The sequence below is a fragment of the Bos indicus genome, chromosome 10 (assembly GCF_029378745.1).
Source record: "Bos indicus isolate NIAB-ARS_2022 breed Sahiwal x Tharparkar chromosome 10, NIAB-ARS_B.indTharparkar_mat_pri_1.0, whole genome shotgun sequence".
Taxonomy (NCBI): Eukaryota; Metazoa; Chordata; class Mammalia; order Artiodactyla; family Bovidae; genus Bos; species Bos indicus.
Window position 1 is genome coordinate 86,443,060 of NC_091769.1, and position 25,276 is coordinate 86,468,335.

Genomic DNA, 25,276 nt, shown 5'->3' on the forward strand with positions numbered 1-25,276 from the left:
CTCTTCTGATTCCTTAGGAATCAATGTCTTCATTCCATCATGGTTTGCCTTTCCAGCAAAATCCATGTGGTAACTAGATCCTTATCCTCACCATCCTGAAAGCAGGAGAGGAGACTTACCTGTTTGTGGATTTCACATTGGTCACTTCCCAACTTCTCTAGGGGACCCTCAAGAACATTTAGAAGGTTTTCCCCTTTGGAAGAAGTGGGACTTTGAATCAATGAACTATCGTGTGATCTTGGAAGGTGTGCTCACTCTTAAGAGTTTGCTCACCAAAAAGACCAAAATGTTCATCCATGTTTAGCCTGAGCAAAAAATTGCCCCAAACCAGCTGATGTGCTGGGTAAATGTTGGCCTAAGCATGCTTGTGTTTTTAGTGATTTAAAACATAAAGGCAGCCCACTGACATTTTTTCGCAAGCCTTGCATAATTGGTTTTTAATTTGTGGCTCTTTGGAATAGCGTTGGCCTTATTCCCTCTGACTCAGATGCTTTTTCTGTCTCGTACTTGCTTGGCAGAGAGATCCAATCTGTCCCTTCTTGGAATAGAATCTCTCAACTCATCTTTGAAATCCTAAGTTTCCACTTTAGTTCCGTCACTCTTTGTTAGCACATTTTCCAAAGCTGTTAGCTTCCCCCACCCCACTTTAATCATTGAATCGGAGGGCGAATGAGTGATAGCTAAAGATAGCCGTGCATGTGTTTAACTTTGGCCCCTGTGGTATTTACTCTTATTTCATACCATAACCTGAGCATTCACAAGGTTCCAAACTTTTTTTTTTCAAACTTTAAACTTTTAATTTACTATTGGGGTATAGCCAATTAATAATGTGGTAGTTTCAGGTGAGCGGTGAAGGGACTCAGCCATATATACATATATCTATATATCCATTCTCCTGCGGATCCCCTTCCCCTCCAGCCTGGCACATAACTTTGAGCAGAGTTCCCTGTGCTTGTTGGTTATCCATTTTGAATATAGTTTCCCAAACTCCCTAACTGTCCCTTTCCCCCAGCAACCATAAGGTCATTTTCTAAGTCTCTGAGTCTCTTTCTGTTTTGTACGTACATTTGTATCATTTCTTTTTAGATTCCGTATGCAAGGGATGTCATATGATGCTTCTCCTCTGTCTGACTTACTTCTCTCAGTATGACTCTAAAAGTCCATCCCCGTTGCAGCAGATGGTGTTATTTCATTCTTTTCGATGGCTGGATAGTATTCCATTGTATATATGTACCACATCTTGATTCATTCATCTGTCGATGGACATTTAGGTTGCTTCCCTATCTTGGCTATTGTAAACAGTGCTGCAGTGAACATTGGGGTGCATGTATCCTTTCGGATCGTGTTTTTCTCTGAATATATGCCGGGAGTGGGATTGCAGGGTCATGTGGTAGCTCTGCTTTTAGTTTTTAAAGGCACCTCCATACTGTTCTCCATAGTGAAAGTGAAAGTCACTCAGTTGTGTCCGACTCTTTGCGACCCCATGGACTATATATACAGTCTATGGAATTCTCCAGGCCAGAATACTGGAGTGGGTAGCCTTTCCCTTCTCCAGAGCTTCTTCCCAACCCAGGGATCAAACCCAGGTCTCTTGCATTGCAGGCAGATTCTTCACCAGCTGAACCACAAAACGAACTCAAATGGCTTACAGACAAATATATGTATGTGAAAATCTCTTAGTCGCATCTGACTCTTAGTGACCCCATGGACTGTAGCCTCCCAGGCTCCTCCGTTCATGGGATTTTCCAGGCAAAAATACTGGAGTGGGTTGCCGTTTCCTTCTCCAGCTCTCCATAGTGGCTGTACCAATTTCATTCTGACTAGCAGTGTTGTAGTGTTCCCTTCTCTTCATACCCTTTCCAGCATTTGTGGTTTGTGCATTTTTTGATGATAGCCATTCTGATTGGTGTGAGGTGATATCTCATTGCAGTTTTGATTCCTAACTTCTTTTTTAACGTCCAAAGAATGTTATCATAGCACCAGGCCCCTTGGAGAGGTGGTGGTGGGGACATGGCTGGATCTGTATGTTCTTAGCAGAAATCAGACACTTCTGAAAAGTTCAAGGAGTCCCATGCTGCCTTCTTAGATCTCTGCCTTGAGATGGGGATAATAATAGCTCCTACCTTCTAGTGTTGCTGTATAATTAAGTGAACTAATGCAGGTAAAGAAGGGCTTCACATAATGCCTGGCACTTAAGAAGATACACAACAAATGTAAGACATGACTGCAATGACTTTTCAAATGAGTCAATCAGATGGTTTTATCATTGATTCAAAAATTGATTCTTGGGCTTTCATTTGCTTGTGGTATTTTACCCTTGGAGGTGGTGAGTGGCCTGAGTGAGTGGAGGTGTCCAGGTGTCAGGGGAGTGGGGCAGCAACCTGGCTGCCTAAGCAAACAGGCTGCTTCTTGGGCCTAGAAAGAGCTTTGGGCTTGGGTTCAAGCTTCTGGCTTCAGAATTGGCTCCATTGCCTACTCCCTGGACAACTTTGGACAAGTCAGCTGATCTTTTTGAGTGTAGTTTCCTTGTCTGCAAAAGGAGGAAACTAAAACTCTTGAAATTTCCTGGTGAACTTAAAGTGAGGTACTGTGTGTAAAGATAGCCTGACTATAGTCATCACACCCTTACATCACCTTTACTAGGGACTGAGTCCACTTGCAGTGAATCACACTAGAGTTTCTGACAGCAGGGGTCTTTCCAATGTGTTGTATCTATGGCCACGGTTTCAGAGAGGCAAGCTGACCTTCCTGTTTCTGGTTGTTTATGTTTAAACGCAGCCAGAGTTTTAGTTACCATCACAAACTGTGAATGAAAAGGCCCTTCAACCCTCAGGTTTCCACTAAGTTGCCCTGAGTGACCTCTTATCTCATTTCCTGTGGTGTTAAGGGCATTGCTGGTTTCCCAAGAATCCTCGGTATTTTTAGCAGCTCTGTCAATGCTGGTCATCTTACATTGGTGTCCCCAGACCCGCTGGCAATATGGACTCAGAGTTGGGAAACTGAGTCCCCTCAAGGGTCCTCCTCTGGCTGAACAATTCTGCAAGTGTATAAGTGAAAGTGTTAGTTGCTCAGTCGTTTCTGACTCTTTGTGACCCCCTGGACTGTAGCCAGCCAGGCTCCTCTGTCCATGGAATTCTCCAGACAAGATTTCTGAAGTGGGCTGCCATTCCCTTCTCCAGGGGATCTTCCTGACCCAGGGATGGAATCTGGTTCTCCTGCATTGTGGGCAGATTCTTTACCACCTGAGCTGCCAGGGAAGCCAACTCTTAAGCCAGCCAGATCTCTTTCCCCTCTGCTGCTGCTGCTAAGTCGCTTCAGTCGTGTCCGACTCTGTGCGATCCCATACACGGCAGCCCACCAGGCTCCCCTGTCCCTGGGATTCTCCAGGCAAGAACACTGGAGTGGGTTGCCATTTCCTTCTCCAATGCATGAAAGTGAAAAGTGAAAGTGAAGTCGCTCAGTTGTGTCCGACTCTTAGCGACCCCATGGACTGCAGCCCACCAGGCTCCTCCATCCATGGGATTTTCCAGGCAAGAGTACTGGAGTGGGGTGCCATTGCCTTCTCCAGTCTACTGTGCCCCAAAGATACAAGACAACTTCAGGAGAGCTTGAGCTCAGAGACCTAGAAGGACATTGGAGCAGATTTGGGCTGGCTGCAGAGATACTTGGAATGAGGTTGGTGGGCTAGAACCTGTGTACATGCTGGCCTCTGTGGGGCTCACTGGCTGTGCTCTGCTGTTTGACTGCAGTGTCCTCCTTTACTAAGTACTGTGCACGTGCATGTCCTGGGTGACAACTTCTTCTGTGGCTTGCCTCCATGCCACTGCTCCCTGTCTCTCCCCCGAACCAACCCCAATACAGAACCTTGGCTCTTTGGAAGCCATGTAACCAAACAGGACAGTTGATTGGAACAGTCTGGCTCTAGAGAGGTTACTAGACATTTGAGCTTCAGCTTCCTCCCTGTCTCACAACAGATACAAAAATTAACTCAAATTGAATCAAAGACCTATTGTAAGAGCTAAAACCACAAAACTCTTGGAAGAAAAAGCCACAAATCTATGTGACCTTGGATTAGATATGACACCAAAAGCACAAGCAATGAAAAATAACTTGGACATCATCAAAATTAAAAACTGTCGTGCTTCAGAGGACAAAAAGTGAAAAGACAGTCCACAGAATGAGAACTTTTGCGAATTATAGACCTGATAAAGGATTTGTATCCAGAATATATAAAGTGATTAAAATTCTTATTAAAAGACACATCATATCATATCATATCATATCAGTCGCTCAGTCGTGTCCGACTCTTTGCGACCCCATGAATCGCAGCACGCCAGGCCTCCCTGTCCATCACCAACTCCCAGAGTTCACTCAGACTCATGTCCATCGAGTCAGTGATGCCATCCAGCCATCTCATCCTCTGTCGTCCCCTTCTCCTCCTGCCCCAATCCCTCCCAGCATCAGAGTCTTTTCCAATGAGTCAACTCTTCGCATGAGGTGGCCAAAGTACTGGAGTTTCAGCTTTAGCATCATTCCTTCCAAAGAAATCCCAGGGCTGATCTCCTTCAGAATGGACTGGTTGGATCTCCTTGCAGTCCAAGGGACTCTCAAGTGTCTTCTCCAACACCACAGTTCAAAAGCATCAATTCTTCGGCCCTCAGCCTTCTTCACAGTCCAACTCTCACATCCATACATGACCACAGGAAAAACCATAGCCTTGACTAGACGGACCTTTGTTGGCAAAGTAATGTCTCTGCTTTTGAATATGCTATCTAGGTTGGTCATAACTTTCCTTCCAAGGAGTAAGCGTCTTTTAATTTCATGGCTGCAGTTACCATCTGCAGTGATTTTGGAGCCCAGAAAAATAAAGTCTGACACTGTTTCCACTGTTTCCCCATCTATTTCCCATGAAGTGATGGGACCGGATGCCATGATCTTCGTTTTCTGAATGTTGAGCTTTAAGCCAACTTTTTCACTCTCCACTTTCACTTTCATCAAGAGGCTTTTTAGTTCCTCTTCACTTTCTGCCATAAGGGTGGTGTCATCTGCATATCTGAGGTTATTGATATTTCTCCCAGCAATCTTGATTCCAGCTTGTGTTTCTTCCAGCCCAGCGTTTCTCATGATGTACTCTGCATATAAGTTAAATAAGCAGGGTGACAATATACAACTTTGACGTACTCCTTTTCCTATTTGAAACCAGTCTGTTGTCCCATGTCCAGTTCTAACTGTTGCTTCCTGACCTGCATACAAATTTCTCAAGAGGCAGGTCAGGTGGTCTGGTATTCCCATCTCTTTCAGAATTTTCCACAGTTTATTGTGATCCACACAGTCAAAGGCTTTGGCACAGTCAATAAAGCAGACATAGATGTTTTTCTGGAACTCTCTTGCTTTTTCCATGATCCAGCAAATGTTGGCAATTTGATCTCGGGTTCCTCTGCCTTTTCTAAAACTAGCTTGAACATTTGGAAGTTCACGGTTCACATATTGCTGAAGCCTGGCTTGGAGAATTTTGAGCATTACTTTACTAGCGGGTGAGATGAGTGCAATTGTGCGGTAGTTTGAGCATTCTTTGGCATTGCCTTTCTTTGGGATTGGAATGAAAACTGACCTTTTCCAGTCCTGTGGCCACTGCTGAGTTTTCCAAATTTGCTGGCATATTGAGTGCAGCACTTTCACAGCATCATCTTTCAGGATTTGGAATAGCTCAACTGGAATTCTGTCACCTCCACTAGCTTTGTTCATAGTGATGCTTTCTAAGGCCCACTTGGCTTCACATTCCAGGATGTCTGGCTCTAGGTCAGTGATCACACCATCATGATTATCTGGGTCGTGAAGATCTTTTTTGTACAGTTCTTCTGTGTATTCTTGCCATGTCTTCTTAAAAGACACATAGCCTAATTTAAAAAATGGACAAAGTATCTCAATACACATTTCTCCAAAGAAGATATATGAATAGTTAATAAGCACATGGAAAGATGCTCAACATCATTAGCCATCACAGAAATGCAAATCAAAACCACAATGAGATACCACTTCACACCCACTAGGATAACTGTAATAAAAAGGACAGATAATGACAAGTATTAGTAAGGGTGTGGAGAAGTTGTAATCCTCATCCACTGCTGTTGGGAATGTAAAATGGTGCAGATGCTTTGGAAAACAATCTGGCAGCTCCTCAAAAGGCTAAACATAGTGTTACCATGAAATGAAAGTGTGTTAGTCGCTCAGTCGTGTCCGACCTTTTCAACCCAATGGTCTGTAGCCACTCTCCTCTGTCCATGGGATTCTCCAGGCTAGAATACTGGAGTGGGTTGCCATTTTCTTCTCTCTATGACCCAGCAATCCCACTTCTAGGTATATGTGATCAAGAGAAATTAAAACAGAAACTTATACAGGAGTGTTCACAATATCTCAAAAGTGTCAACAGCCCAAATGTCCATTAGCTGATGAATGGATAAAACGTGCCATATCCATATCATGGAATATTATTTGGCCATAAAAAGGGATAAAGTACGTACCACAACGTGGATGGACCTTGCAAACCTTACATGAAAGAAGCCTGTCACAAAAGACCACATGTTGTGTGAGTCCATTGTTATGAGATGTCCAGAAGAGGCAAATCTGTAGAGACAAGGAGGAGAACTGGTTCCCTGGTGCCTAAGGTCGGGGGAGATGGGCGAAGTTGGAGTGATGGCTCAAAGGTATGGAGTTTCTTTCGGGGGTGATGAGAATGCTGTAAAGTTAATTGTGATGGCTGCACAAGTTTGTGAATCTATTCAAAGCAATTGAACTGTGCACTTTAAGTGGGCTGAACTGTGTGGTATGTGTGAATTTTATCTCAAAGCTATTGTAATACAGGCAAGAGTAATATCAACCTCACTTGGGTACAGGGAGGATTAAAAGGGATACTGTATGTTAATCGTATAGCATGTGTGATGCGGCGGTGCCATAGCCGTGATGCCACACAGCGTGTATCGATGCTCCAGAATTAGTAGCTATGATGATTAATACCCCCGCCACTGGCCCTTTTAGGTCAATAGTGGCAAAAAAGCCAGGGTCTGGTTAGGGATATTTTCTCTCTCTTTTGTTGCTAGAGGCCCTGCAAAAGCAATGGGAGCAGCCTGGCAGGGTTTTGTATGGAACTTGGGAGGAAATATGGCATAATCCTGCTTATTCATTAGCATCCCCTGGTGAGTGTTTAAAAAACAATACCGAAATTCATCCCAGTGATTCTAGCTCAGTTGGTCTGGGTGGGGCCGGCAGGTGGTTCTGATCTGTAGCCATTGGTTGAAACCCACGTTACCTTATAAACTGGCCCAGGTCTTTGAAGGAGTAAGGACATTTGCCTTCAGGACAGAAGGATCACATGAGCAGTGGATTTTATGGTTTGAAAACTGCTTTACATAGATTATCTCCTTTGATCTCTTCAAAAACCTTATGAGCTAGATGTTTTTTTAGTACCACTAGTTGTTAGGGAACCAGCAGCTCAGAGAGATTAACTTGCCAGAGTCTCATTTTTAAGGCATAATTTTATCTAATCTTTTTTTTTTTTTTTTAAAGCAAGTTCTACACCCATGCTCATACCTGTTAATGATCAAATCTGACACTTTGGAGAGCACTGCCAAGGTGACATCTGGTGCCAGGTGGGTCTGTTTTGTTCAGAACAAAGGTCTTTCTGCTACTTCTCTTTACTGCTGAGCCTTGAGAGTGCAGGGCAAGCTGGAAGACCATTATTTATGTATGTATGTGTGTGTGTACTTATATAACACATACACACCTGTTTGCAACTACCGATTTATGTGTGCAGGGGAAACATAAGACAGGAATAATTTGGATCCTGAAGCTATCATAAACCTTCAACTTTCTCCCATAACCTCTGAGTTAAAGATTTTGCATCAACCGGAACTCATTTTTATATTCTTATTGAATGACTCTAATAAGTATATGATACAATTTGAGCCCCTTAATAAAATACCACCTTTATCAATTTAGTATATCGTTGTTGTTGTTTAGTTGCTAAGTAAGTCTTGTCCAACTCTTTGTGACCCCATGGACTGCGGCACACCAGGCTTCCCTGTCCTTCATGATCTCCCGGGATTTGCTCAAACTCATGTCCATTGAGTCAATGATGCCATCCAGCTTTCTCATCCTCTGTTGTCCCCTTCTCCTCCTGCCTTCAATCTTTCCCAGCATCAGGGTCTTTTCCAATGAGTCAGCACTATTCAAAGTCAGGCGCGGACCCAGTGGCATCTGGGAGTGTGTGAGAAGCACAGACTCCTGAGTCTCACCCTAAACCTACTAAAGTAGACTCTCTAGAGGGTGAAGCCCTTGAATCTGTGACATCAGAAGCCCTCCAGTAGGTTCTGATGTTCTCAGAACTGAACATTGCTTCCAGCTCTGACTGGTGATGGTTCTCTCGGAGAACGGCTACAAGGGCTTGAAACCACATTTTTCTTCAAACCTATCTCAAGTTTCCTGGAGGAATCTGCATGCCATCATGTGGTATCTGAGTCTGTGTAAGGCAGGGTTGTTCTCTGAGTCTGCAAACACCTTAGCATTTCCAAAGCAGTTATTTCCAGGTCTTGAGATGTTCCTGCTGCCAGCATTCACACCCAAAGGGACTTCCCAATTAAACTGCTGAGCTTGTCAATAGGCCGGCTCCTTTATTGTTGTAGAAGGGAGAGAATCAGATATACTGTTCTGATGCCAAAGGAGCCTTCACTTGCTGTATCTGGCCCAGAGTTCTCAGCAGCTCTGGTCTGATAACTGGGGAGTGGGGGCTTTCAGCCCCCGTCATCTGTCTAGATGCTACGAAACCCTGCCTTCACCCACTATGAACTTTAACTGCAACCATTTCATTGTATAAGTCATGCATGGTGAAATCACCCTTCCAAGCTCCAGGCCAGGCATCCCTGGCTGTCAGTTCCTTTGACCACTGTCATCTGGATGGGATTTTTATTAGCTGGCTTTCTGTTTCCTCAAAATAGAGGTCTCCGTTTCACTCAGTGATTTCTTATCTGTGCCTCGTGTCTGAAAGAAATTGGCTGAAATCTGTATTTCAGCTGCACACCCTGCATACAGATTAAACGGAACTGCGTTGGTGGAGAATAATTAAGCCAAGGACCTTGTTTTTCACCTTCATGATGAAAGACGAATGACTTCCAATGCTTTAATAGGATGATGGCACTTGAAATGTTCTAGTTTGGCCAACTCGGGACTTTCAGAACAGACCTGTTCATAAATATTCTTTGCAACAGCTGCATTTTCATTTAATTATAGACTGTCATTCAGTCACTTGCAGGGGCTCTTGTCTCTCTCTCTTTTTTTTTGCCCTGTGCAATCAAGGTATATTACACAGCTCGTTGTTATTGCTATTGTTAAAGACCCAGTTTCTATTGTATGATTAACTCTTTTTGTGAAGAAAATGGATTTTCCCCTGTCGGTATATTCTGCTTCTGACCATTCTTTTGGGGGTGGGGAGAATCTCATATGTGGAGGCTACTATTTCTGTCCTTTTCTCATCTTTTTGAAGTGAATGTCAATTGGGCAACAAAATTGATTGATTGCCTAGTGGGAAACCAAACCTCCCTAAACCATAAATATGAAACAGGCCTGGAATAGACAGATTTCAACAACAAAAAAGAGCCATCATTCTTCAAATAGCTCTTGTCCGCAAAAGGATTTCCCGGCAACCTTTGTCCCTTTTCTCTTCCTCTGCCTGAGCCAAGGTGATTATTGCCTCTATCTCCCAGCCTCCCCCTCACTTTCACAGTAACAGAGTTTGCCCTTCACTCAGCAGGGCCATCCACAGATGGGTGCCACCCTGCCCAGCTGGCTATTTCAGGCTTTGTTCCAAACACAATGCTGCCTTTTCTTAGTGGTAGAAACAGGCTGTTCTCCACTGCTTTTGAGAGAATGGCCCTTTCCTACTCTGTGCATAAACCAGCCTCAGGCCTTGGGTGGCCTATTTTTTTAGAGGTTCTCTTAACCCTGGAGAAGGTTTTGACTGAGGCCCATGAGGCAGGGGTCATGAGATGCTTCCTCTTACTGAGATGCAAGACCTCAGAGAAGTCTGTTTGATTGGATCCCCTATGGCTTTAATGCAACAAGAATAGGAGCGGGCTTTCATCCTAAAGAGGTATTCCCTGCTTCTTTCCAGAAAGCAGTGGGGTTCTGGGTGGTCTCACCACTGTCTGACCCAGAGACCTGCTTGGACTCACTCTGTTTCCCTGAACTTGAGTTTCCAGCCTTCGGATGCGGCAGGAATCAAGGATCTCTAGGTCTTCTTAGTTCCAGAACCTCAGGATGGAGAGTAGCTTGCCACCTTGCTGCTCCCTGCGCTTTCGTGCAGAGGCCCAGTGCCCTGAGCAGTCACCTCTCCACCTGCGCTCGCCCCCAGCCAGGAGAGCTGCGTACAGTGAATTGGCAGGTGCAGCCATTGCCTCTGCCAGCTCCTGTTCAGAGCCTTCACCTGGTGGTTGGCTGGGCTGGAGCTTTGAGTGAGCATGGCATCCAGATGTGTGGGTTTGCTTATAGGTGAGAGTGTTGGATTACAGCCTGACAGTGGGGGCAGTTGGAAAGGGCACTGGGTTGGGAGTCAGGAGTACTGGGTTCTTGTCCAGGTCCCCAGCTCTGGGGATCAGGCCTCCCTTAAGCAAACGTTTATTGAGTGCTACTGATGGCCATAAACTCTACAAGGTGTGGGGCACACAGAAAGTCAACAAAATACAGACTTTGCCCTCACAGAACTCCCATTTTAGTGGAGGAAGAAACTAGGGCTAGAATACAGCACAGTAGAGGCCAGGATAAACTCAAAGTTCTCTGGAAGCCCAGAGCAGAGGAACACCTCCCCAGCTTGGACGGGATGAAAATCAGGGAGGACTTCCTGTAGGAGGTCACACTTGAGCTGAATGTACAGCAATGAAACCAAGGGGACAGCAGAGGCAAAGGCATGAGGCCAGGGAAGTGTGAGGTATAGTAGAGGCTCAGTGTTGCAGGATGAGGGTGTGTAGGATAGGGATAGATGGGAGGTGAGACCAGGGCAGGTGGGGCCAAGTCACCAGGTGCCTTGTTGGGTGTATTAAGGAGCTTGGGCTTTATCCTTAGGGTAATGAGGAGCCCCTGAAGGTCAGTAACTGGATCAGATTTGCATTTTAGAAACTTCCCTCCAATGGCTGGAGTAGAGGATGGTTGTACACGGTCAGGAGGCCTCCCAGGAGGTGGAGCAGAAGAGAGAGAGATGGAGAGACAGAGAAACAGAGACAAGAGAAGAGAGAAAACCTGGAAAACGGCAGGGGGGTAGAGAGTGGAGAGCAAGTCTGAGGATGATATAGGATGTAGAATTGGATGGCTTGTCTGGTCAAACCTGGAGACAGAGGAGGGACAGGTGAGCGGGCGAGGCCTGTAACCAGGTGGGCAATGGTGCCAGCTAGGGTGGAGAAGAGAGATAAAGCCAGCAGTTGAGGACAGTCTGGATCGAGCATCCAGCAGATAGTGGATGTTTTGCCCTGAAAATAAAGACTTGGTTGGCATTCGAGAAGAGGTGGTGGCTGAAACCACTCAGTGCATATAGAGGGTCCTTGGCAGGGAGGTGGGCAGGGCCCACAGCCCCTGGCTCCCAGCAGCTGTGTTTATGTGGGAGAATGTCTGGTATGTTTGGTATCTGGGTGTTTACTTCCCAGGGTGCTCGTGGGCCCCTGGTGTTGAAATGTGGTTCCTCCACGGAAGGGGGAGGGTCCCAGCAGGCACGGCCAGGGCTCGACTTGGAGGCTTGAGGGCGGTCACTCAGGCCTGCCCACTGACAACTTGTGTGCCCTGAAGCACCCCCACCCTGCAGTCGGCCCCCAGCGCTCCTTTTATGCCAGGTTCTCTCTGTGTGGGAGGTGGGCCCGGGGCAGCACTGGCTTCACCTAGAAAGACAGGGCAGCTGGAATTTTCAGAGCCCTTCCTGTGTCCCCAGCTCTGGGATGAGACTTAAGTCGTCATGGCAACCCTGTGCGGCACGGCTCAGTATCCTCCTTGTACAAGTGATGCTCAGACAGGCTGAGGGACTTGCCCGGAGCACTTTTTAAAAAAATGTTTATAGAGAATTTTATTCAACATATAACATCTTCCAGCAAAAAAAAAGGCAATACACAGGAAGAGTTGGTGTACAGAGCTGCTAGGGTAGACCCAGGCCTCTCAGACCCCAGAGTTCATGCTGACAACATTGATGCCCCAAGTCTCAGATAAGCCCGCTTCTCTCTGCCTGGGAGAGTTTTCAGTCTAAGATAAGTCTTTCAGCCCTTCAGTACTCTGCTTAGCACTGCGGGTTTGACTTGATTTTTCCCTCTCGGTTTCGGCTGGGCACCTGCCTCACTGTCCTTTTCTCTATTGTTTTGTCCATTGAGAGTTTCTGTGTTTGCCATGCCTGGGGTTACCAAGTGTCACTGCTCTTTCTTATCCTGATTCTTTGAGGGTCTGTAAGAAAAGACCCTGATGCTGGGAGGGATTGGGGGCAGGAGGAGAAGGGGACGACAGAGGATGAAATGGCTGGATGGCATCACTGACTTGATGGACATGAGTTTGAGTGAACTCCGGGAGTTGGTGATGGACAGGCAGGCCTGGCATGCTGCAATTCATGGGGTCGCAAAGAGTCGGACGTGACTGAGTGACTGAACTGAACTGAAGATACATATTTGGAAATGCTTATGAAATGTCAGGATTCAAAAATCACATCTGGGTGACTTGCCACCGTGTGAGAGCCACGTGGCTGGCAGACAGGGCCTGAGAGTCATGACTGGAGCGGGGTGGGCCCCCCTGCTGTAAACTATGCTGCTTTCGTGCTACACTCTTGTGTTAATTGCGCAACAAATATGCTTTACTTAAAAATACCCAGGCAGATATATGAAATAAATAGCCAATGGGAATTTGCTGTGTGACCCAGGGAGCTCAGGCCAGTGCCCTGTGACAACCTGGAAGGGGTGGCATGGGGAAGGAGATGGGAGAGGGATTCGGGGCGGGGAGGGGATACATGTATACCTGGGGCTGATCCATGTTGTTGCATGGCAGAGGCCAACACAATATTATCCTCCAGTTAAAGCACTTATCCTTCGATTAAAAAAAAAGAAATACCCAGGCAGGAAAAAATAAAACGGTCATTGTCCTCACAGTTAGATGCTTAATAGTTCCATCCCTGGGCACGGAGCTGAAAGGCTCAGTCGGGGTCTTGTTACCAAGACCACCCGCCCTTCGAAGAGCAGGAGATGCTCGGGCCCTGGGCCCCAAAGGCCTGGATTCGAAGCTGTCACTGCCCTTTGGGCAGCCTTGATGTCTTGATATCAAGCTTGATATCATGAGTTTGCACATCTGTGAAAGTGAGGAAGATAGTAGGCCTGTCCTGCTTGGCTTCCTGAGACCATTTAACCCCCAGGGCCCCGAATCCCCAGGGTTTCCTTCCTGCTGAGGTGACCCACCTCTCTTTGCTCAAGAGCTCGTCTGCATCCAGGCTCTGCCGCTTTCCCAGGTCTTCTAGAAGCATTGCTCCTGGGTAGGCCTTCTCTCCTGGATTCCTGGGGACCACCCTCTGCACACCTGGCATCACCTGACTTCACAAGAGCGGGACCCTGGTATCACACGTATCTTTCAGTGGCAAGAGGCAGAAACCTTCTCCAGCTCCCTGAAAGCCAATGGAGGAATTTCCAGGGTAGATTCAGATTCATCATGGACCCCGAGGAGACGAAGCACAGTCAGGCCTCTGCAGGGGTGGAATCAGCGTTCCTGTCTGTCTGCTGTCTGTCCCTCTGTCTGTCTGTACCATCGGCCTGTGGCCATGTCTCTGGGTTTCTCTCTTTGTGGCTCTGCCCCGTACTCTCTGTCTCTCTCTCCACCCATCTTGTTTCTCTGTGTTCTCTGTCTTCCCTGTCTGTGTCTCTACCTTTCTCTGTCTGGAGCTCCCTCTGTCTCTCGGGGTTTGGACAGGATGCGGCAAGCCAGATGCCCAGCGTGTGACATTTAAGGAGACACCCACCCTCCGGGTGCTGACCCTGCCCTGGCACAAGCTCCAGAGATGAGCACCTCCTTAAATCTGTGCCCTGGGCCCCTTGCTCACCACACCCTGTCCAGGCTGTGCTTCTCTCACTCTCTCGCCCATCCCCTCTCTTTGTTCGACTCGCTCCTGTAACCGAATGTCTGTTTCTGTCTTGCCGGGTGGTCTCTGCTCATCTCAACACATCAGCAGCCTGATCCTTCTGCTTCTCTGGGTTGAAATTGATTGTCCAGCCTGCATACCCTCCGGCCCAGCAGTTTAGTTTCAGATTTCCTCTTGGTGAATACAGCCCAGCTCGGGTTAGCCACTCATACCACATACAGTCAGCTAGAGCAGGGGCCAGGGTTGCCCTGGGCTTCCTCGGGGGACTTGAGAACAGGCTGTCTGAGGAGGGACTGCTCAACAGTGAGGGCCTCCTTGGCTGTGATCCGGACCCCCAGGTCTGGCCCTCCAAGGTGGAGGATGGTGGAAGGGCCCGCCACCACCTCCACCCCATCACTGCCAGAACACAGACAGCTTTGTCCTCGGGCCGCCCTGGGAATTGAAGAAACCCAGAGCCAGAACCCAGCTGAAGGACAAGGAACGATCTGCTTGCTCCACCCGCCTGTCCCCACTCACCCCACCCCGACTATGGTTTTTCAAAGTCTTGAAGCTCAAGCTGCCTCCTCCTCAAACACGCTGGATCCTCCAGCTGTGTCTGCAGAAAAAGTCATCATCTCCCGTTCAGGGTTCCGGTTTTAGATGTTGGAGTCGTGTGCGGCGAAAACACGGCACTGTCTCTCACCCACGCGGGACCAGATGCCTAGAGGATCTAGGAGAAGGCAGCGGCCTCAAGCCCGGGGGGAGGGCCGAGCCAGTCTCCAAACAGCTCCAGGCAGAGGGCGCAGCCCATGCAGGCCCTGTGAAAGGAGCCAGAGTGAGCCCATGGGGATGCGGGCCTGAGGGCACTGCCCAACCCTTGTCTTCCTTCAGGCAGGAACTCAGCTTCTCTTTTCTCTGAGCCCTCTGGGGGGCTTTTAAAGAGCCGCAGGAGGACTGGGGGGAAATACAGCACAGTTTCAAAGGGGGAAGTGTGGCGAAGGGGTTGTGCAGCCATTTCTTGCTTTATTGGGTCGTGTGAGCCAAGGCAGGACACAGGCATGGGAAAGGCCCAGGTGTGGGCTTGGAAGCCAGCGGTGCTATGGGTACCGGGATTTTGGGGCTTAAGTACACATAGCCTGGTGCTCTCACGTCCTGCATGGGATTCGTGCACTCGCCACAGCCATAGGGAGCTTCCCTGATAGCTCCGTTGGTAAAGAATCTGCCTGCAATGCAGGCAGAGACCCCGTTTTGATTCCTGAGTCGGGAAGATCTGTTGGAGAAGGGATAGGCTACCCACTCCAGTATTCTTGGGCTTCTGCTGTGGCTCAGCTGGTAAAGAATCCCCCTGCAATGCGGGAGACCTGGGTTTGATCCCTGGGTTGGAAAGATCCCCTGGAGAAGGGAAAGGCTACCCACTCCAGTATTCTGGCCTGGAAAATTTCATGGACTGTCCATGGGGTTGCAAAGAGTCGGACACGACTGAGTGACTTTCACTGTCTTTCACTTTCACAGCCATAGGTGGCCTGCATCCCAAATCCTGACTCCGTCTTCAGGCCAGTGTGTTTCTGGGGAAGGCAGGACGATTCCCAAGCTTTGCTGGCCTCCTGCAGACAGAAACATGAGGCCATCCCTGGTGGAGAAGGCTCCTTAGAAGCCCTGGAGCAAAGGTTATGCAGATACAGGCAATAAATCACTTTTGTAATTATAGAATTTAAGCCTGTGGCATCTTTCTCTGAATCTTTCATTCCATTCATTCATTTGACTAACATTCGCTGTGCCCCTCCTAAGTGCCACGTTCTGTGCCAGGTGCTGGGGTTACCCGGGTCCCCCGTCCTCCAGACTAGCAGGGAAGGCAGCTACCTATGGAAGCTGAGAATTACGGTGGGGTATGATGGAGGTTCTTCCAGCAGGGAACTCAAAGGGCTGTAGCACTGAAAAAGCAGTTAATTTTTTCTTTTTTTCTTTTTTTAACCAAACTTTAGACTTTTTATTTTGTACTGGGGTATAGCCGATTAACAATGTCGTGGTAGTCTCAGGTAAACAGCAAAGGGACTCAGCCATACATATACTTGTATCCATTCTCCCCGAAACTCCCGTCTCATCCAGGCTGGCACATATTGTTGAGCAGGGTACTGTGTGCTACACAATAGGTGCTTATTGGTTATCCATTTTACATGTATCAGGGTACACATGACCATCCCAAAGTCACTAACTACCTTTACCCGCTGGGTACCATAAGTTCGTTTTCTAAGTCTGTGAGTTTTTCTGTTTTGTAAGTAAGTTCATTTGTATCATTTTTTTTCCCACATATAAGGGATGGCATGTGGTATTTCTCCTTCTCTGTCTGACTTACTTACACTCAGTATGACACTCTCTATGTCCATCCATGTGGCTACAAATGGCATTATTCCATTCTTTTTAATGGCTGAGTAATATTCCAATGTATATATGTACCACATCTTCTTTATCCATTCTTCTGTTGATGGACATTTAGGTTGCTTGTATGTCTAGGCTTCCTGGAGGAGGGCATGGCAACCCACTCCAATATTCTTGCCTAGAGAATCCCATGGACAGAGCCTGGTGGGCTACCATCCCTAGGGTTGCAAAGAATTGGATATGACTGAAGCAACTGAGCACAGCACAGCATGTCTTGGCTATCATAAACAGTGGAAAAAGCAGTTAATTCAATCTGGGGAGTCAAGGGAGCCTTCCTGGAGGAGGTGGCGTTTGCTCTTGAGGGTTGTAAGAGTTGACCAATAGGAAAGGAAGGTTATCTCAGGAGGCCTGGCAGACTTGGAGAAGGTGAAACATTTGGAGTCTAGGGTGAGGGTAGGAGGGGACCGATGTGGCTGCAGAGGGCAGGAGGAGCAGCCCCCCCATCTGGGTGTCATCCTGGTTCAACTGATGTCTTAAACTTCCAGCGCTGAGCCTCTTTGTGTCTGCTGCTTGCGCGGCTTCCGTTGGCTTCCAACTTTATGTAGGATGAGGCCCTGCACAGAGGTGGAGGAGGGAGCCAGCTCTTGAGGGACAGAGGCTGTATCTCCCAGGTTCTGCCAGAACCCGGGGTTTGCTCTGGGAGAGGGGCCGGAGGCCCTGTGCGTCTGGCAGGGCCCAGGTTGCACACATCACCTTGGCAGTTTGTGGGCAAACCCTCTCAGCCGAGGGGAGGTTGCACTGCCAGCCACTTCCTCCAGTTCCTTCCCTCTGCCTGTCGTCACGGTTACCTCGGCCTTGTTGGGGGTGAGGTAGAGGTTGGGCGGAATCAACTTTGTCCGGGTTTCTATTTCCCCAGATGCGGGTCAGCCAGAGGAGCTGTCACTTCTGGTTCAGTTTCAAAGGAGGCCAAGGGGCTGGGAGGTGCTTGGGTGCGGCCGTGTTGACAGGGCACCTCTCCAGCCAGCCTCCCAGGCCGGGAGGGCGTGGGTCAGGGAGAAGCTCCAAGGTGGTGAACCAGGAGATGGGGCGGCCCCTGCCAGGGCCTATGCCGGGGGCCGTGGGTGCTGGTCTCCGGCTCACCCTTTGGTCCTGAGTTCCCGGAGCATGCCGGGAATGCAGGCAGGGAGGCTGTTTATTTTCCTGGCCTGCAGCCCTTTTGGGCCGAGACCTTGTTCCAGGCCTCAGGCTGCCAGAAGCACCCCCACTGGTTCCAGAAGTGAGAGGGTTGGCAGGCCCAGGCTGCCCGACGACTTCTCCAGTGGCCTCAGACTCTGGGCCACGTCCAGCCCGGCCGATCCTGTGGGTCGTCCAGAATCCCCTAGCAAGCAGTGGACCACGAGAGGCTTCATGTCCAAGTGATCCTGATGGGCTGGGGCTGTGGTCAAGATCAGGGTGGGTGAAGTCGGAGAAATCAGAGTGGGAAGCCTGACTCTATCATCTCCTTGCTGGAGGGGCTTGGGCAGACTGCGCAGGTGAACCTTAGTCTCACTGTCTGTGAAGTGGGGCAGTCAGAGAACTTCCTCATCAGACTGTGATGTGAGGATTATAGGACCTATGTTGAGAGCACTGAACAAAGAGGGCAACAGATGGCAGCTCTTGTTATTATTAATGATATTAAACAGTAATAGCCACAGCTCTGGAAGTCCATATTGGCGGGCAGTGAGCCTCTTCTCTCCCATTCAGTGGGCCCTATTTCACACATGATAAGATTCCTAGTGTGTGTGTGTGTGTGAAAGTCACTTAGTCATGTCCGACTGTTTGTGACGCCATGGACTGTACCCAGGCTCCTCTGTTTGCGGAGTTCTCCAGGCCAGAATACTGGCGTTGGTAGCCATTCCCTTCTCCAGGGGATCTTCCTAACCCAGGGATCGAACCCAGGTCTCTTGCATTGCAGGCTGATTCTTTACCAACTGAGCCACCAGGGAAGTAAGTCTAGAGATTCAGAAGCCTCCTATGTCTAGGTCCTGAGAAGGGCACTTTGGGGAGCCCCTGCAATCTTGGGGTGCAAGTGGGTATCCTGGAGAAAGAAAATGCAGAGGCAGCGTGCGTGTGTGACCAGTTGCTCAGCCGTGTCTGACTCTTTACCATGCCAGGGACTGCAGCCCACCAGGCTTCTCGGTCCATGAAATTTTCCAGGCAGGAATACTGGAGTGGGTTGCCATTTCCTTCTCCAGTGCATTGGCAGAGGGAAGGACGAACCTGGTGAGGGGTGGGAAGACTGCTCCATCATCAGGATAGAGCTGAGGGTTCGGAAGGACCTGAGAGGGAGGACAGGGAGTGAAAATGGGTGGAGCAGAAGGTAAAATCAACACTCATGCTCAAGGTGTTTTGAAAGGAAATGCCTGGGAACTGCTGGCCTGGAAAACAGTGCCCAGAGGCTCGGGCCAGGCCAGAGAACAGACCGCCTGTTGGGTGTCACCTCTGAGTGAGGCGATCGCCAGGCTCCAGGCCTCCTGAACTCTGGCAGAACCCATGTGGCCCTGCCCTCCTGGGATGCTGATTCCTCCCCGGGATGCCCACCTGCTTCGTGAGCATCCTTGGGACCAGCTGGGAACCACTGCATCCCACCTGCCGAGAGGCCAGTGGGCTGGCAGGGCTGCTCACTCATGGTTAGGTCATCCGTCTGTCCATCTATCTGAGTCTTGGGAGGGCAGCCAGCCGCCAGGCTTGCCTCAGTGTCTCATCTGTGGCTCTTTGCCCCCACAGCTAGACGAGGAAGAGGAGCGGAGGAAACGGCGTCGGGAGAAGAACAAAGTCGCGGCGGCCCGATGCCGGAACAAGAAGAAGGAGCGGACGGAATTTCTGCAGCGGGTGAGGCGAGCAGTGGCCACGGTGGGCCCCGGCCTTGTCCTTTAGAGGCTTGTGTGCTGGTAGCCCAGGAGACAGCATCCCGGGCCTGCGGAATCAATGCATGCTCACTGGCATCAGCCCGGGCGGCCACGACCCCTCTGTTCCTACCCTCCACTCCTATCCAGTGCCCCCTCCCTGAACTGAGATGACCCAGGGGGCAGCCTGATCGCAGGAAGGCCAGAGCCTATGGAAGGAGCCAAGTTCCCCGCCTCCAGCTGAGGTATAGATCCTCGGCGCTGAGGGCCCAGGTGGCCCAGGACAGGTACTCCCCATGCTGGTGCACCGAGGGCTCCCAAACTTGTCTGGCGTGGGTGCAGATGAAGTTGGTGATGGCTCCCTGCACGGGGGCAGTGCATGCAACCATGGGGCAGAAAAAAAACCCCTCCCTCAAGTGCAGAAAGCTCTTCTGGCCCTGACTCCCATCAGCCTGGACTCTGTCCCACCAAAGCTGACATCCCCCTACTCACCCCCAGCTCTTGGCTGCTGCCTCCAGGACCACAGAGGTCAGCTCTGCACACCGAGGCGAGTGGAAGGCTGCCTTGCCTCATGGCCCTCAGAGCACACCCCTGCCCTTTCATTTGGAATGTGTCAAACAGGCATTTGTTCCTTCTTCTGTCCCTTAGGATTTCCCTCCTATTTTTGTTTTTCAGAAATGGTTGATGACTTTGAAGGGACATGACCAAAATGCTAATTGGTCCCAGCCAGTGGTCTCCAGCCTCCCCACTCCCAATCTGTTGTTGGTTTCTAAATAACAATAGTGACAGTGCAGAAGAGTCATGTCCCAGGTCAGGCTGCCTTCTACAGTGAGCCGCAGTTAACAGTGGCTGCTGACGTTTGTGACGGAAAAGGCAGTGGCACCCCACTCCAGCACTCTTGCCTGGAAAATCCCATGGACGGAGGAGCCTGGTGGGCTGCAGTCCATGGGGTCGCTAAGAGCTGGACACGACTGAGTGACTTCACTTTCACTTTTCACTTTCATGCATTGGAGAAGGAAATGGCAACCCACTCCAGTGTTCTTGCCTGGAGAATCCCAGGGATGGGGGAGCCTGGTGGGCTGCTGTCTATGGGGTCGCGCAGAGTCGGACATGACTGAAGTGACTTAGCAGCAGCAGCAGCTGACATTTGTGAAGTGCGGCCCTGTGCGAGGCGCAGTGTGCGTTTTATTGCGTTACAGCTGTATGAGGTAGGGGCCTGCGTTATTCTCAGTCTGCTGATGGGGACACTAAGGAAGGCACGGGGGTTAAGTAACTTGCCCAGGTCACTCAGCAGTGACCTGGGAGAACTGAGATTCGGCCTGAGGCTAATTTCAGAGCACCTGTCTTCAGCACTCTGCCCTACTGGCTCTCATCCATTCATTCCTGGGTTTGCTCATTCGTTCTTTTGCTTGTTTATTGATGTGTGGACAAGCAGTGTCAAGCGTATACTGAGTGCCTGGTCCTGTGCTGGGTGTGCTGGGCACACACCACCCAGGACTAGTCCTGGTCCCTCCTGTGGGAGCTGGAGAGGCGAGGCCAGGTTGGCCTGGGTTTTCTCTGGAGGTCGATGGGTCTCTTCTCATTCTTGCAACAAACAGAGAACAAATCGGAGGTCACGGGTGTCAGTGCCTTGGGGCTGTGTGTGCACCTCCGGCTGTGAGCGTTTCAGCAGGGGAACAGTCAGTATAGGTGGGACTTAGACTCTGGAGCTGGAAGCCCCTCAGAAGGGATGGTGGACCGACACCAAGAAGGAAGGTTTCAAGAAATTTCTAAGACACGGGTCTCACATAAGCCTTTAAGATGGATGGAGTGTCACACACCTCATTTCCAGCCCTGAGAGCCTGCAGAGCTGGGCAGGGCACAGAGGGAACACTCATATTCCAACCCCGCCTTCCAGGGCCTGTCAGACAGCCAGCAGGCAAGGTGTGCCAAGTGAATGCACACCAGTGACACACTAGTGTCACCAACGGTCAGTGCCAGATGAGCGGGCAAGCTGCTCTGTGCATTCCAGTGACATGGTCTGAGCACCTACTGTGTGCCAGGCATTTCCTGGGTCCCGTTTATTCTCATTCCACTGAGCACCCTGCCGATCCCCCTTTTAGACACGTACCTGTAGCACAGAGAGGTCAAGTTCCTTGCCCGAGGTTACCACTGCCAGCGTGCAGTGGAGTCAGGGTTCATCCATCCGTTTGCTGACCCATCCATCCTTCCTCAGTGCCGAGTGAGTGCCCGCCGCACAGTGGGCCCGCAGGCCGTGGCTGCAGGGGTGGCAGGGGAAAAACAGGGATGGGATGTGTGCTGAACATGAGGTTGGGCGAGCCCGGGGCGGGGGGCGGGGGGGGCTGTGAGCACAGATGGGGGCGGGGAGGGGCGGCTGTCCAAGTCGAGACTGCAGAACGACTCCTGATGGGTACATAGACCAGGGGCGGGAGCCCACTTAGGGAGGGACAGTGCTGGAGGGGTCACCACCAACAGCCAAAGCACAGGCCAGAGGCTGAGGTGTCGTTTAAGGTTGCGGTGATGGGATTGAAAAGAACGCCGGTGTGGCTAGAGTGCAGGATCCACGGAGAGAAAGGGGCCCAGAGCCTTCACGTGTGAGGTGGTCCCTGTGCCGTCTTGTCCGGGGCAATCCCGCTTTAACTAAGCCTGTTGTCCTGGCCTGGTTATTAAGAGCACCCTCTTTCACTCTCATGCCCTGTCCCTTTAGGATGAAGGAGTGTGCAGTGCAGAGAGCCATGGGAGGGTTTCAGGAGGAGAGGGACACACCCTGTTGCTGTGGTTACAGCAAGGGGCGTGGACTGGCCCCCCCTCCCCCCCGCCCCCGCGCCCGAGTGGGCAGATCGGTTACATTGCTGTGTTATCCCCCAGGGAGGAGAAGGCAGCTGTTGACCAAGAGAAGTGCATGGCCTTGGGGTCTGGGAGGGGGGCCTGGACAGTTCTGTTGGGGCCCACGCCCAGCCCCTCACCATGCTCCCCTCCTCCCCTCTGACCATGGAGGCTGAGGCCACGTGTAAGGGTTAAGGCCCAAAGGCGGAGGCTGTGTGGACAGTCCGTGCCTGATGACATGAGGGATTCTCTTGTCGTTTATTTTTTAACATGTCAAATATATACAAGGCTCAGAGGTACAAAGGTGTATGTGTGTGTATGTGCACACACGCACACACACACACGTGCGTACACACATATGGGCTTCTCACGTAGCACTGGTGATAAAGAACCCTCCTGCCAACGCAGGAGACGTAAGAGACGCAGGTTGGCCCCTGGGTCAGGAAGATCCCCTGGAGGAGGGCACGGCAACCCACTCCAGTATTGTTGCCCGGAGAATCCCATGGACAGAGGCGCCTGGCAGGCTGCAGTCCAAGCATCGCACAGAGTTGATGTGACCGGAGCGGATGTGCACACGTGCACGCAAACACACGTATATGTACAATATCACAAGTCACCCTCCCATCCTTGACCCCTGGGGACTCATCCAGGCTAGGCTATTTCTGTGGCATCTCACATGTCATCTGCCTCGACCAGGCAAGGCCCTGAAGGAGGCAAGAGGCAGGCCTTTGGGTCAGATCCCTTGCCCTGCAGGTCCCAGGGCCACCTGAGCACCTCTGCTGTCCACGGGCAGGAGCAGTGGCTGCTGTGGGGCCGCCTCTGCAACTCCACTGGGCCGGACACGGTTCCCTGGGAGAGGGCAGCAGTTAACACCATCGCACGCTCCCCTGGTGCTCGTGGCTCTTCAAGGCCCCTCTCTCCTTGACGGCCACAGTGACTCTGGGAGGAGGCAAGGCAGCCATATCCACTTGCTCAGATTCTGAGACTCGGAGAGATTCACACAGTGGCCAAGTCAGGATGGGGACCCAGAGCTTCCTCCCCTGCCCGGCCCTCTACTCACCCTCCCCCTGAGGGTCTTGTTCACAGCAGCCTAGCTGGCAAGCGGCAGAGTCAAGATTTTAATTCAGGCAGGGCTTTGGGGCTCAGAAGTCTGCATCAGGCTATTTTTTTTTTTTACAGAAAAAAAACGTTGGGAAGTGGAGCTGTATTTTAAGTACATTAGGGTAACTTTGAAAAATAAGAGTCAGAGAATCTTCATGCTGAAAGTACCCTGGGCCAATCATATTTTCTGTGGGGGTGGGGGAACTGAGGCCCAGAGAAGGGAAATGACTTGGCCAAGGGCACACTGCTGGGACACCTCAGCCCCTCACCCTGTATTTTCTCTACTGCCTTCACTGACTGCCACAGAGGAGACAGAACCTCCTTCACATGCATTAATTCCATTCTGAAATGACAAATGGTTTCATTTTCTCCAAGGCAGTAAATATCTACCAGAGGCAAAACGATAAACAAAAATGCAAGCAGAGTTGTTCACTTCCTAATTAAGGTGTGAAGATCCTAGCCCATGTTGATTGAATTAATTAGGAAAACAGATTAGGTAATCGTTGTTCTAAAACCACAAACCACTTCTACAATCACGGCTAAAAAAAAGATTTTTCAAAACTCAGTTTATACTTACCCAGTAAATAAGTATGTAGCATCAACTAATAAAACAGAAGAAAATCAAACAACAGAGCAGCTAGTTACAGCCTGACAGTCAGACTGTCAAAGCGCAGGCTATTCCACGATGTACCCGTACATTTTCAAACCAGCAGAATGTCATGCCATTGCTATGATAAATGCATGGGGAAGCCAGTTAGGCACCCCACTTGGTCTTTTTGTGTGATACAGATGTGAGGTGGGTGTGATGTCTTCTCAAGGGTGAGGATGTGTGTGCAAGCCTGCCAGACCCTGCCCCTGGCATGTCCCATTCTAACTTCCATTTCCAGCACAACCCAGCCCTTCCTCGTCCTGCCCACTGCCCTCCAGAACTGCTGCCACCTCCCTGCTTCCTTGGACCCTCCCCCATGCTCACAGGCTGCTGTCTACCCACCGCCCACTCTGCAGACGCAGGCAGTCTCCCAGACCTGCCAAGTTTTCTTGGAAACGGCCTCCTCCTCTGCTTCTCCTCCTTTGCTTCTTCATCCCCGCTTGCTTGTGGCTTAAAGCAAAAATTCCTTAAGCCTCCCTAACCCTTGGTTTACAAAGTACCTTTCCCACTTGAAGTCATTTAATCCCCCACGATCATCGTTTTTTTTTTTTTTTTGCAGAGGAGATAACTGGGGTTCAGGGAAGTTAGGAAACTTGCTCTTGACTCTTCCAAACCCCGGGTCTGGCTCTAAACCCACCTTCCCAGCTTGGTGCCCTAATAGGTCCAAACGTGACGTGTGGCCATCCGGGAGGATTTTTAATCTCTTAAATGCGTCTGACGCGCTCCCGTGTCTGCATCCTGGTTCACTCAGAGCTTGCTTCTTGAAACATCTTCCCACTCTCCCACTGACTTTCTCTGCTCAACCAGAGTCAACCCATTTCTCCAAACCCAAGATCAGACCTGGTCATTCAGCCCACTCTCAGAAGGTCGTCTAGACCCTGGAGGGCTGATGGCACTTGATAAGCTCTGCCTGGCTGTCTGGATCCTTCTCCCCCTTGAGTGGAAGCTGCACACGATCCATGTTACGGGCTCATGGACCTCGGGGCCCCTTAGAGGGTTCACTGCACAAAGCAGGTTCTCTGCACTTGCTCCTGGGTGGGTGGATTGAACCGAGACTCCTAGAGGCAGCAGCTCAGAGGATTTGAAGTTGGAGCTTAAATTGTGTCTGGGGGGAACCAGACGGTCAGAGACATCCCATAGGCACCAGCTTGTAGACCCAGTGAGCAGGCAGCCCCTACCTGCCCCAGATTCATGGTTCCACATGGGGTCTCTCCTGCCCTCAGAGGCTGTCTGCTTGGGGTGTTAGGAGAACAGTGGACCAGCCTGGCTTCCCTGTCGCTCCTTGTCCCGCTAAATCCAAAACCACCCTAGCTGGCTTTCGGTATTTTC

General features: G+C 50.1%; 1 protein-coding gene across 2 annotated transcripts in view; it reads left to right on the forward strand.

Annotated features, from left to right (window-relative positions):
• Positions 1 to 25,276, forward strand: part of JDP2 (Jun dimerization protein 2) — a 45,407-nt gene that overhangs the window by 16,760 nt on the left and 3,371 nt on the right. For both annotated transcript variants that reach the window (XM_019969265.2, XM_070797891.1), the window contains exon 3: positions 19,253 to 19,357. In XM_019969265.2, coding sequence (XP_019824824.1) covers positions 19,253 to 19,357 — 105 coding nt within the window. The remainder of the gene's footprint in view (positions 1 to 19,252; positions 19,358 to 25,276) is intronic.